The sequence below is a fragment of the Pelmatolapia mariae genome, linkage group LG10_11 (assembly GCF_036321145.2).
Source record: "Pelmatolapia mariae isolate MD_Pm_ZW linkage group LG10_11, Pm_UMD_F_2, whole genome shotgun sequence".
NCBI classification, from domain to species: Eukaryota; Metazoa; Chordata; class Actinopteri; order Cichliformes; family Cichlidae; genus Pelmatolapia; species Pelmatolapia mariae.
The window spans coordinates 54,158,022-54,171,428 of NC_086236.1; the positions used below are offsets into that span (position 1 = coordinate 54,158,022).

The 13,407-nt window shown below is 37.2% G+C and overlaps 1 protein-coding gene across 4 annotated transcripts in view; it reads right to left on the bottom strand.

Moving 5' to 3' along the window:
* Nucleotides 1–5,415: 5,415 nt before the first annotated feature.
* Nucleotides 5,416–13,407, bottom strand: part of aplp1 (amyloid beta (A4) precursor-like protein 1) — a 34,219-nt gene continuing 26,227 nt past the window's right edge. Inside the window, exons 7-17 of one of the 4 annotated variants that reach the window (XM_063484639.1) lie at nt 12,559–12,686; nt 11,724–11,798; nt 11,477–11,635; nt 11,180–11,308; nt 10,475–10,574; nt 10,187–10,354; nt 10,066–10,089; nt 9,899–9,951; nt 9,720–9,782; nt 9,456–9,599; nt 5,416–8,504 (exon numbers count right to left, since the gene is read on the bottom strand). In XM_063484639.1, coding sequence (XP_063340709.1) covers nt 8,406–8,504; nt 9,456–9,599; nt 9,720–9,782; nt 9,899–9,951; nt 10,066–10,089; nt 10,187–10,354; nt 10,475–10,574; nt 11,180–11,308; nt 11,477–11,635; nt 11,724–11,798; nt 12,559–12,686 — 1,142 coding nt within the window. In that variant the 3' untranslated portion in view covers nt 5,416–8,405. Of the gene's footprint in view, nt 8,508–9,455; nt 9,600–9,719; nt 9,783–9,892; nt 9,952–10,065; nt 10,090–10,186; nt 10,355–10,474; nt 10,575–11,179; nt 11,309–11,476; nt 11,636–11,723; nt 11,799–12,558; nt 12,687–13,407 lie in introns of all 4 variants that reach the window. The other 3 variants (XM_063484638.1, XM_063484636.1, XM_063484637.1) reach the window with 3 other exon arrangements.

Below are 13,407 nucleotides of genomic sequence, written 5' to 3' on the forward strand. Positions count from 1 at the left end.
TTTGCATGAATTATATTAATTTTAGCTTTGCCTAGTGAAATTATTTCTTTGCTTTTACTGATGACTGCCATGTTCACTTTTACTGAAACTACAAGCACAGTGAAATGTAATGTTAATAACATATCTAATACTCCATTGCACACAGAATAATGATTCTCTTTGGCTAACTTGCTAGCTAGCATTACATAGACTCGGTTCCAGTAACAACCCATTTGTGGATGACTAAAGTTTAAACAGTTTCATGTAAGTATTTCAGTTCTTAATTGAGTAATGCTTACTAAAATGTAGTGTATATACTTGATGTTTACAAAGTGCAAGAACATTTGCAAAGACATTTTTAAAGCATTATACAGTCATGAAAAAAGAAAGTAGTACAACTTTCATTGCTACGGTTTTACATTTCAGAATGCAATATAAAATCATCTGCTCTTTACCAGATTCTAAAATAATTTAAATAGAAGCTCATTTTTACAACAGCACAGTTAATACAGAAGCCAAAATACAGAAACTATGTGGAAAGTTCATACTAAACTCGTGCTACATCCATAGAAATTAAGAGGGAAAGTAGCAACCAGTTGGTGCTAATCAAATGCAGCCAGTTAGTTGATCATCAGTGAGTTAGAGCACCTCTACAAAAACAAGACTTTTGGCAGTTATGGAGCATTCAGATGTACATTAACACAATGCCAAGAAGGAAAGATCAGGTATGTTCTAACACAAGCAACTGTTGTTGTCTGTCAGTCTGGGAAGATTTACGAGACAGTTTCCAAACAATCTGAAGTCCATTATTCTACAGTAAGAATGATTATTCATAAGTGGAAAACATTCAAGACATGATATGTGGACGCCCGGAAAATTCACTCAAAAATCAGAGCATCTATTTCTCAGAGAAACTGCAAAAACCCAAGAGCTACATCTGAGACTCTACATGCCTCAATTAGCATGTTGAATTTTAAAGTTATTAACAGGAACTGGTAAAAATTTTCTTCTTTCTAAAAGAACATGGCAGCATAGCCTAAGCTCTGCAAACCGCCATCTGTGTTCCTCTGTATACCAATATATTCTAGAGACGAATGAGGTTGTATGTCCAACAGCTAAAACTTGGCTGAAATGGGGTCATGCAACAGGACAAAGATCCCAAGCACAGCAGCAAAACTAAAACAGGATGCCAGAAAAAGAAAAGAATCAAGGTGTTGCAATAGCCCAGTTAAAAACCCGGCCTCAACCCAACTGAAATGCTGCGGTGGGACCTTAAGGTAGTTGTGCACAAACAATTTCCCGCAAACCACAATAAATTGAAGCAAAGTTGTAAAAAAGAGTGGTCAGAATTTCTCCACTATGATGCAAGAGATAAAATCATAGAAAAAACAGTTACTTCAGGTTATACTAGCTAAAGATGGTTCTGCACGCTAGTGAATCACAAAGTGTTCTCAGTTTTTGATTCACTGATTCTGATTTTTTTTTTAAATAAATGATGGGACAGTGCTTTATTTCATGTGTTCTTGTCTTGTTCATCTGAGGTTGTAGGCTTTTTAAATTATGTCCTTGCATGTAAAACTATAGAACTTAGAGTGCACTTTCTTTTTCAAATCAAATTGTTAATGCTCTGTTTACTAGAAAACAGATTTAGCACATTTCTGCATATGTCAGTATGTTTCTACCACTCGTTCTCCAGTGAAATATTAGAAAAGGGGTCTTGGGGACTTGCAAGGCCTCACTGGCCTTTATGTACTAATACACACACCCAAGACAGGCAAGGGAAGTGCCCATTTGTTGAAAAACAGCTCCATAGCACCACTTGAGGTAAAAACCTCAGCAGGAAACTTTTTTTTCTGTATTTTCTTTACATTCAGGAAGTTGCTCTTGGAAATGCAGAAAAAAACAACAACACTTTGTTCGACCTACTGTTTAAAGTAAATCTAACGCGTTATATTACACAGTAAAAACGCTGTTACTTTTATTTTACTATTAGCTTATTATAACTACACGCATTTCGTATTTACATCAACACCTTCAGAACCAATCTTTGATTAAATGCTGACTGGATTACTGACCTTGTCAATTACATTTATTTAGAAACACATGGATCAGATTTTTCCCATTGTGCACTGTATTGTTAAAACCTGCCAAAGAATCCTAATTGTCTCATATGAGCTGTATAAATCAAGCTGTTTTCATATTGCTTTTTTAACTTAAGTCTCGTAGAGCAATCATAGTGCAATTGCTATCATTTGCTATTTCTGTTGTATTAATAGACTGCAAATCGTACTGAATGGATATCATCTACCCTTGTTGTGCATGGCTCTTAAGTTACTATACAGAACACTGTTCCTGCCCTTATTGTTCTTGCTATGTCCAGTTGTCATGAGGGATATAAATTGACATGATTACTTCTTCTTATATATTACAATAAACACCACCTAATGTGTTGCATCGTATGCTATATTTTGGTTTGTGGTGAGTAGTTTGTTTTAAGCAGAGATAAGATCTTGCTCAAGAATTTTTTCTCTGCAAGGTTTCTGTTTGCATATTAAGACAAAAAAGAAATGAATAGCGTATTAAAAAAACCCCCACTTGACTCTGTTCAGAGTTGCAAAATTAAAAAGGCGACACATAAAAAGTGATTTTGTTTCTCCATGTGCAATTGCACGATCATGCATGATCTTAGAGAATTTTAAGTTAACTTTGGGGTTTTTTTTTTTTGGTTTTTTTATCCATTTTGACTTTGGCAGCGTGTTTTGGATATGTGAACATTTCCTATGTGGTGAATACAGTGCATAAACTGCTTTTCCCAATAATTTTCAAGAGGTCACCATTTACATAGAACTTAATTCCAAATATAAAGCACTTAAGATTAAGTAGTATTCGTCATACATGCTTCTCACCTATATGATAAAGGGACATGCATAAAGTGTGAACCACATGGTGGTTTCCTGTAATGGCTGTGATCACAGGTTTGACAGGTTGTTGCATTAAGAAGGGAAAAAACTAGAAACTGTCATTTTGTGTGGGTTTGTTTTTTTTTCAGCTTACTTTTTTTTTTATTTAACAGGTTTTCTCGCAGTTATTAGTGCATTACTGTCATACTTTACAGTTCTGCGATGTAATATACGATATCTGACCATTCGTGATAACTTAATCACGTATAGGTATCGCGCTGTGTGCATGCTTACAAGAAGCGGTGACATTTGGGGGCTATTCTTCATACCCTTGTTTGTGCAGTTATTGTCAAATGTTGCTCAAACCACTGGACAGTCTGAGCTCATCGATTCCACTCAGTGAAATTAGCAATATACTTAAATGTCACCTTGCACTATATAGGAAGAAAAAGCCAGAACTGATGCAAAGGGCTTCACCTACCAGTAATCTCAAGACTCTCAGGCCCCCCTAACACCCCACTCCTCAACACCTGCTGTCCCACCCGCCGTCAGTTGACAATCACCATCAGACACTTTACCCATCATCAGTGCTGACTCACCGAGGTGTCTAACCGTGTGGGGTACTTGCGCTCATCTGCACATTCCACATTAGTGCGTCCACCGCCCACGTGTCATATGATAAAAATGACATTTATCTTTTATTTGGTCAAATGTGCATTTCATGCAGTAACATCTTTGATCCACCTACGGAGGCTTTTAATCTCTGCATTTTAAGGAGTTTCATGTTGTTGTTTTGTTGAATGAATCAAAGCGTTACTGAACTAAACAAAAAGCACACTCAGAATGCAACTTGATTAAAGTCTGGTTTAATATGAGTTGTCGTACATTACCACAGTAGCGGTATGTGAGCAGTTGACTTCAGAGGAACCACTACCAAGATGAGTTATGTGTGTTGGAAGCATCAATGGCAAACTGTCACTGTACAGCCACACAGAGTTTTCACAGTAATCTGGGTAAGCAGGACTACCCGTCAGTGTTGTGGTTTGGAAGAAGTGAACCTGTGTAAAGACAGGGGCTGGGGCTTGACACTTCTTTGTAATTTGTGGGTGAAGGAAATGTGAGACCTGCCCACGCTGGTGACTCTCAGGTGAATAGCTACTTGAGAACTGTGTCAAGGCAACTTTAAAATTAATAAAAAAAAAAAAAAAAGAAAAAAAGCAGGCATAAAAAAAAGAAAAACACACACAGCGCATTTACAGTATAGCATTACTCATTGCATGACATTCATTTCAAAGGAAAATACCAGTAAGCTACTAACGTACTAAATACCCATTAGAATGAATGGGTAATTAGAACTGTATGTACTGTATATGTCTAGAACTGCAATGCAAGGTAAAAGTTTTCCACTCTGACACCTCATACAGAAGTCATTTAAAGCTGAGCTCAAGTGTATTTGTTGAAACAGTTTTGTTTTTAGAGGTTAAAGAAATGATGGTATCATCGTAGCTTTTCCTGACAAAGGAAGTGAACTGCAATTTTGGCTTCACAGAAGTGACAGTGTGGCTTTAGGAGTCACTGAAACTCCATACTGAAAGCTGAGAGAAAACCTTATCTTAACCTTGGTTAAGATTTTTATCATGCAGAAAGTCTTACTACCAAATATTACATCAATGCGTGGCACACAAGTGAGCAGGACTTTGAATTCGCAGACACAGCTGCTGACAAATTGCACCTTTAAGTTAAGATAAACAGGCAATTCACTAATGAAACTAACATACTGTTAATTAGCAAAAGAAACAGTGTAAACCGAGATTACGTTAGGTTTCTCTTTCCCAAGAAAAATGAGCCTGTAGTAGATAAAAAGAAAAGAAGCTAATTTTCCAGTGTGAGTAAGCCAGATTTCCCCCCCTTTGACTGTGGCTTTTACATCATAGGTTGTATTGCACAAGTTACAAGGTGATCAAAATTCAATATTCATTTTGCCTCCGTGAGGAGCATGACAGTGAATTTCCTTTCATGCGATTGTGGTAAAGAGGAGTGGTGTCTATGTCTAACTCACTACTATTGTGCTTTTGTGCTGGACCAGCACAAGCACTGCATATAAAACTGATATATATACATATATATATATATGTATATATATATGTATATATATATATATACATATATATATGTATATATATATATATATATATATATATATATATATATACATATATATATGTATATATATATATATATATATATATATATATATATATATATATATATATATATATATACATACATACATATATATATATATATATATATATATATATATATATATATATATATATATATATATATATACATATATATATATATATATACTCTCTCTTTTAGTGTGAGTAACATCTTTTCAGATAAAAGATGATGAAGACCCAGATTACAAAGAAATGGTAATGTAGTTAACCAAAGAAATGCATCATCACTGATCTTAGCTCAGTGTGGTAGGCTATGCGATAAGTAATGTCTTTGGACAGCTCTCATGGTGTGATTTGTCATTAAAGTCATGCTTTACTGGTGCTTCCTGGTGCAAAACAAAATGAAAAATCCACCATTTTTTCTTACATTTTCACCATTTTCAGAGCCATCAACCCTGTAGGCCATCTGTTTGACACCCCTGGTACATTGTATAGACAGAGAAACACGCATGTAAGTACATTTAAAAAGCAGAGACAATATTTTATGGGTCACTCATTTTTATTAGACTGTTAATTAGCTTCACCAGTTTCAGTTTGTCAGATTGCTTGCAGTACAGTTACACAGGAAAACATTTTGCCAAATTTGATGATCTGTCTCATTATTTATGGATCATGTCTTTGGTTAAAACTCTTAATGAAAATGAAGACCAACATTACTATCAACACCCCTAAAATCCTGCAGTATAATTGAAACCAGACAGACGGGATCGGTGTCTAACATTTAGCAATCTGTACACAATTGGATCAATTTGGCTCATCTTGTGCTTAGTGCCACCCCTTGTCAATTAGGCAGAGGCAATGTGTCTGTCTGTAGTTCACATTTACTTGTCAGTGTTTCTTGTCCAAGCTTCTAAAATTACACGTGAAAAGCATGACCCTTGATCCAAATGATTATTACATACAAATAAAAAATACAGAATCATTACATCCAAAACACAGCATTGTAAAAGGCAATAATGCAGCAATTAAAATTTCAATAACATTGTTTATAGTTCATTGGGAAGTAAGGGGGACAGACCAACAAAGAAGTCTAGAATTCGACAGAGGACATAAGTACAAATGTGATTTGAGTAACTACAGTATACACCGTTCTAAGTCTGCTAAATGCTGGTAGGAAACCTTCAGTGGTTTGGGAAACACAGGCAAGCTTATTCTCATCTATGGTTTCAGTAGTATCATTACAAGATCAACTGACTTAAACTGCGAACGTACAATGTTTTCATTCACTAACGTAGCTGTACAAATTATACAGGAGCTATGACTTCTCTTTACCTGTCATAACACAACCGCAACCTGCAATGAACGCACCTAACAAGAAGGAACAGAAGATTGGATAGTCCAATAGTCAAAATCTCTCGCTTATTTCAAAACAAGCTTCACACAAAAACAAATCTAACGTTCGTTACAGTGAACAAAAGCCGCTTTTCTTTCTTGCTGTCTTTGTTTTTTGTTTTTACAGTAAATGTCACCCAGAAATAAACAAATAAACTATAACCTGATTTTGGTACTGATTATCTGTACTATGTCGCACATAGTTAAAGACTGATGAATCAAAAGCAACATCCCACAACGTGACCTTTTTAACCTAGACGATCTGACACGATGTTGCTAAATGAAATCAAATCGATACACTAAGCACTTAACAATTAATCAGAAAAAAGGGGGGGGCAGTCCCTTTTTGTAGTACCTATATGGTGTACTATGTTGTTCATAAATATGACAAACTACCATGAATCATTTAGTGAAAAAGCTTCTTGATGATGATAGGAACTTTAGTACAGCGTCTATACTAGATTACTAATGCTCAAATGTTGTAGTGTTCAAAGGTGTTAAACAGTACGACTATCATGCCAGAGTGTGGTCAGTTTTTTGGGAGTTACTGCACACGCTGACACTTCACATTACTATACTGTGCCCTCTTTCCACTCACTGCTCTGTGCGGTACGATACGTCTAACTGTTAAGCCGCTCCGCTCTAATTCAAACCTGCCAAAAGATGTGACGATGAACAGGCTGCTACACAAGGTGATGAGAAAGGGCATCAGGCATGTAGTCTGTTGGAGGTGCTGAAGTTAACTACTCCTACTAAGGTTTTCTAAGGGAATGATGCAGTACCGAAAAGAAGATGGAGCCTCAACATCTACCTTAAATACATTCAGAAAGTAGTTGCTGTGTCGTTGTCTTGTGCTGGTTTTTACAACAGTCCGTTTTCAATCAGCCATGTTAGGAAAGTGTTTCTCCTTCTCATAACAGCACAATGTACTATTTTTATGTATTATTCCATTACATCAATGCAAATTAATCATAGAAATGTCTACACCTAGCAGTATGTACTTCTTACGTTATTTACAGTGTCCATTTTGAACTGTGACATTTCCGACTTTTCAAAAGCAATGACAGGAACAACACAAATAAATACTGCAGCATCATACACCAAGTTGTCATGCTTTCATCAAAATAACGGACTTCTGATTATTCTGTTTTACAGTTCTTTAGATAGCAGAACAAATAAAACAAACTCATTCACTGACTAAATAAGCTAAATTAAATATTTGGTGTTTTTTTTGTTGGTTTTTTTTTAAAAACATTTTTCTTTTGTACCACCAGCACATAGCTCTGTATCGATTAGTGTGGCCTATTTCTGTGTTTCAAATCAAAGCCTAATGTCTCACACATTCAAAGTTAACACCTCCCCATTCTTGCCTAATGTAGTCGTACTTTGCACTGTGCGATGAAACAGTAGCTCATGGAGGTAAGTTCAGTTTGAGAATACGATGGATATTTTTTTGTTTTTATCACTAACTCTTACTTAAATCGGGATTTATGCCATGTTTAAACTCAGCTGTCACTCACACTCATCTACACAGATACATCACATCTAACTGTGGTACAATCTGAACAGAGACACTACTACTGAAAATAAATACTATAAAGCATTATGCACCGTTCAAATTCAGCTTCTCACGAGGAGCAGTAGGTCAAGTCATGCCACTGGGAGGAGGTGAATGGTTTTAGGATTATGAAATGTTGTGACACTGCTAATGCAAAGAAACATCCTCAGACTCTAAGCCAAAGGAGTATTATAGGTGATGAATCGGATGATTGGTTGTTGTCGGGTCATTTACAATGGGTTTGGGATGTACCCCCGTACTTATTCAGTTACTTTACATTTGCGACATATCATAAATCCAACATAGGGAGTGTAGCTAGGACATCACTGTTGGGAAGAGTCGAGGGACACAACGTGTGGTCAGGCATGACTTGCTGGCTGCCCCGATGCTTCAGTTCATCTGTTCAAAGAATTTGTAGGTGGGGTTTTCGTAGCCATGGTTTTGCATTTTGTTGAGCTGTCGTTCTTCTGGCGTGAGCATCGGGTCAACCTGCTGAAAGACACACAAGACCCTGAGTCATAACACACTAAAGACAAAGTCAGAAGCAATGATCGCACCATGACCTGAGATATAACTAAACTGTGGGCTAGATGTGACAGAATGACAGAATGAGAGGATGAGGTCCACTATAATTTAATGTTTTTATGATGGATTCAACACAGTTTTTATACTAGGAAACTCACAAGAGCTACTTGGATAATACTGATGATACAGCATGGTCTTTAAGAAAAGTTGATAAACCTGGGATGCTTTGAAGTTTGGAAACTTTTCACATTGTTTGCAGCTTAAATTTGCAAATGAATCTGCAATGCTGAGGTTACATGCTTTAGAAACATTGAATACACAGGCAAGAAGGACAGGAAGACATTTAGCGACGCACTGTATGACAGGAAGGATACTGTTTGAGGTCTAGCCCAGATTCTGAACTTCTAAAAAACATTTCAAAACTTGATAATAATCATTATATGGATCTTAAAGTAACAGTACTGTTATTGATCTTAGTGCGAGCTCAATAGAAAGACTTGTTGTACATGTAGCTGGAGCTAGCTGCCCATCACCAGTTAGAATCTCTAATTCTCAGTGTGCTTAATCTATGCAGTGTTGTTACATTGTGCAATGTGCTGAATATACATTTTATGTTAACAAGAACCTTTTAATATGAATAATAATAGCAACGGCTTGCATATTTTAGCACACAGGAAGTTACCATACTTCACATTTTGGCAAGAATTATGCTTTCTTGAAATGTTTGGATTGACATCTATCCTTCCAGTGAGTTGCTATGATCTTCACAGCTAAATATCAGAATGTAAAATTTAAAAAGAGTCTAAAAAGAGTTTAAACACCTTTAATATGTATAAGTAAAGTGTTTTAAGGTCAAGTATGAATTGCATGTTCATAGGAACTTCACTTAAATGAATGGTCTAGCTGGGGTCGTACCTCAACAATGCCATGGCTGATAGTGCCGTATGGCTTCCTGCGCACGAGCAGCAGGCTTATTACCATCACCATGGCGATAGCCACAGCTACGACCAGCAGGCCCACCATGGCACCACGGTTGAATGTCTCCAAAGCATCAGGCTGCTGTGGAAAGACAGAAATATGTGCCATTAAACACAAGACACACATCGAGGCAAGAAATAGGTCTGGTAATTTCTTCCTTTTTTTTTGGCTTAAAGGAAATTATAATGCATATACTCTTACCAGTTCATCTCTAGCGATCTCATTAGGTCTGATCGCCTGCTTGAGCTCTGCAGAGGTGTTGATCTAAGAGCAGCAAGGGTGAGCAAAATTTTGGGTCACAGAAAACAGAACCTTTACACACACATAAGTCTATCAAAGATATGAAAAGCCTTTAAGACTGGTTACAATCTTACCTTTACCTCATATTCATAAGTAGGCCCTCTCTCAGATGTAGTGTAATCATATTCATCATCTGCAGACAAAAGTGCAGCAACATGTTTAGCTATGAGAAGTTAACTCAAAACATACTACAATTCATACAAAAGGGGAAAATTCAGTATTAAAACAATAGGAAAACCTAGCTTACCGTTCTTGTTGTTAGGCTGCAGCTCTATGGAGAAAATCAGGGGGGAAAAAAGCATCATTAACGAGAGCAACCTGGATGTCAAATTTTGCTTAAGTGCATATGATTAACAGGGACTGTGTACCAATGCGAGGGGGATAGGGCCTGTTCTGGAAGGCTCTCTCCTCTTCTTCTTCATCATCCTTCTCCTCCTCGCTGTCAGCAGGCAGAAGCTCCTCAGTTGTGCGGGTCTCAGAGAAGGAGGTGGTCATCAGCTCACTGATGTCACCTCGCTCTGCTCTGACCAGCTCCTCTGTGAATGAGACGCAAAGTCATCAACACAGATTTTAAAAGCATTAAAACAACATCAACAACAACAACGCAGAACAGAAGCCATAGATGTGAAAATCTTTGTCAGGGCAGTATAGCTTACGAATGTCACTGTGCAGTTCCTCAGCCAGTGTAGGATCCTTGTAAAGCAGGGCAAGACTCTGGTTCATTCTCTCCTCAATCACATGAAGGTGTGTGTACACCTGCAGGAAATACAAATTGATTCTGCGCATGCTTCTGACCAAAAGAGCTTAAACTGTAAGTTACAAAGGGGCGATATTAGCTTAAAATGTATTACTTTAACTTTGTCATCTTATTACCTGATTAATGTCATAATATTACATTTGTAATCCAAATTATTACTGATATCGTCCCTGTTTTTGTGTATTTTAGCAGGTTACTGTATAGCCTCCAAAATATTAATATGCTACTAGTGTCTTTAGTGTATTTTCTCTTTATTAGGATATGTTTCTGATCCCCTAGCACCCTATAGCAAAAATATGAGTCTTAGCTTTAACCAAATACACCCACTGTTAACAGTGTGTAATAACATAATTATTACCTGTTCATTTTTAAATGTTATTACTGAATTAAAATGAAAAGTGCTACCAGATTGTAAATCTTTTGGTGTCAGAAAAGACTGCCTTTGCTTTTAGTTGAATGAAAAGAGGATTTGTAGCTGACTCACATCGTTGAGTTCTCTGTTTTCTGTGTGTTTCAGGGTCAGCAGACAAGAGACTCTCACATGTGCAGAGCACAGGTGTGTGCTCACCTCATCCAAATACCTCACACGCTCTCACACACACACCTGGAATTTCATCTGCTCGGCCTTCTGGGGGTCAACCGCCACAATATGCTGGTAATGTCTCAATGTGTGTCTGCGGTCCTTCTGCTCTGCAGCCATGTAGCGCTTCAGCGCCTGCAGCACACGCTCTGGCTGGAAGACACAGTTCAGCAGCAGATAAGAGTGAGAAGTAAAATACCAGAAAATGAGACAAAGACTCCTCTAATTTGCTGCCGGGTATAAATATAGACAGATCGACAAGATATCTGCGATTGTTTATCTCTGTCTTCTCTCCTCCTCTGTACTCCAGGGTAGTTTTACCTGAGGGGGATCAGACTGTACAGCTGTCAGATAGTTCTCCAGGGCCAGGCGGCGGTTGTTGTTGAGAATGGCCTCAACCCGGGCAAGATGAGTCTCCACAAGTCTCTGTCTCTCTCCAGCAACTTGCTCCTCCAGCGTCTGCAGCACAGACTGGAAATGCTGGTAGAGAAAAGACCATAATTATTCATTTTATCTGGGATACTGCAACTGTAAGTCAGTAAAGCGGGTTTGATAAATGCCTGCTTACCTCATTCAGGTCCTGTCTCTCTGACCTTGGCAGATTTTTTGACTGGTTGTCTGCCTCTGCCCATTCCTTCATGATCTGAGGGATTCAAACACACAGAATGTGTCCAGAGTGTGTGACGGAGACAGTCTTCTCATGAAACTCGGAGCACAAAAGACACCATCTTTTGTCACTTCAAAACTGAAAGGACTTGTAGATACAGTTATCTAATTTGCTAACTAGGTTTTCTTTTTGGGGTTTAGGCATCAGTTCAACAACATGGTTTGACTGCATTTGTAACAAAGAAGACGCTGCAGTGGTGCTATGCAATACCACAAAGAAAACCCAAATCAAAAAAACAATCTTGAAGTTGTATGACAGCTTTCTTGTGATCATGACCAAAGATGCCGGTCAAATATCCCCGCAGTTATTTTCTTCTTTAATCTATGTTTTGTGAAGAAATGTCAGAAAACAACTTGAAAATCTTGTTGTCACAGGATCGTCAGAGTAACATCTTCTAATTTTGTCATTATGTGCCCAACAGTCCAAAGAAGTTCACTTTACTTTGTAGTATATACTAATGAAATGAAAGGGGGTTTCCACATCGCACGATAAAATCTTAAACCCAGCCCTAATCGACATTTTTTTTGGGAGCTATTTAAGAAATGTCTTTCAGTATCAGCTCCCCTGAATGCAGGCGGAACATGGACAGGCCTACTGTACTGTCATTTTCAGAATTAGATTAGAGGACAAGAGCAACGGATGAGCAAATCTCATTCCAGATTAATGAATCACCTGTCAAAATTGTGACCTGCCAGCCAAGATGCCATTAGCCTGCTCTTAGCCCTGTGAAATTTACCTCATTGATGCGCTTCATTCTGCGTTCCTCCAGGTCTGTTTTGGCACGAAGGAAGTTGGCATGCTCAGTGTCGTCTACTGGCTTCTCAAAATAAACATCGACACCATCTGTGGGCCTAGCTGTAGTCACTAGATGGGAAAGACAGGAAACAGGTTGTTACTGTCACGTAGGCTGCAAGAGCCAAAGCGAAATTATCTTGCAATTAAAAAGGACAGTACAGGTCACAGAGCAACAACATCAAGAAAGAAGCAATGTTTAACAAACTTGGAGTAAATATGTTTGAGTTCAAGCTATTTCATAATTTGTTTGTGATAACATTTTTTTTAAGCTCGGAGGCCCAGATTGAGTATTTGACCTCAGCTTGGTTGGACTGGAAGTTACACCACGTCTTTTAATGAAATTAATATATATTCAGTATATCTAACACAATGTTAGGATTAATACTTTTAGTGGTAACAGGTAATACTAAGCCACCGGATTTAACTTAATTTTTTCTCATGTTTTTTTTATAGCTTCCTTTACTTGAAATGAGCAGAAAGTAAAAGAAAAAACTGTAAAAAAAAAGAAAGAAAAAAGGTGTAAATATACAGTCACAGAGTTTAAACAGTTTAATCCCTAACCACATAATTATGCTAGTTTGTTGTACCTGACAAGTTTTTTTCTTATTTAAAACCTATTTGTCAATTTTAATTAATTTGATTTAAATACAATAAAATAATAATTACAATTCATTTACATTTTTTTTATTATATATTTTCTTTTCGTGCTGTAATTTATTTCTTTTAATTTTTTAAATCTTGTATAAAACCTGCCTTTGCAGTTTACATTTTAACGTTTCCTGCAGTTGTT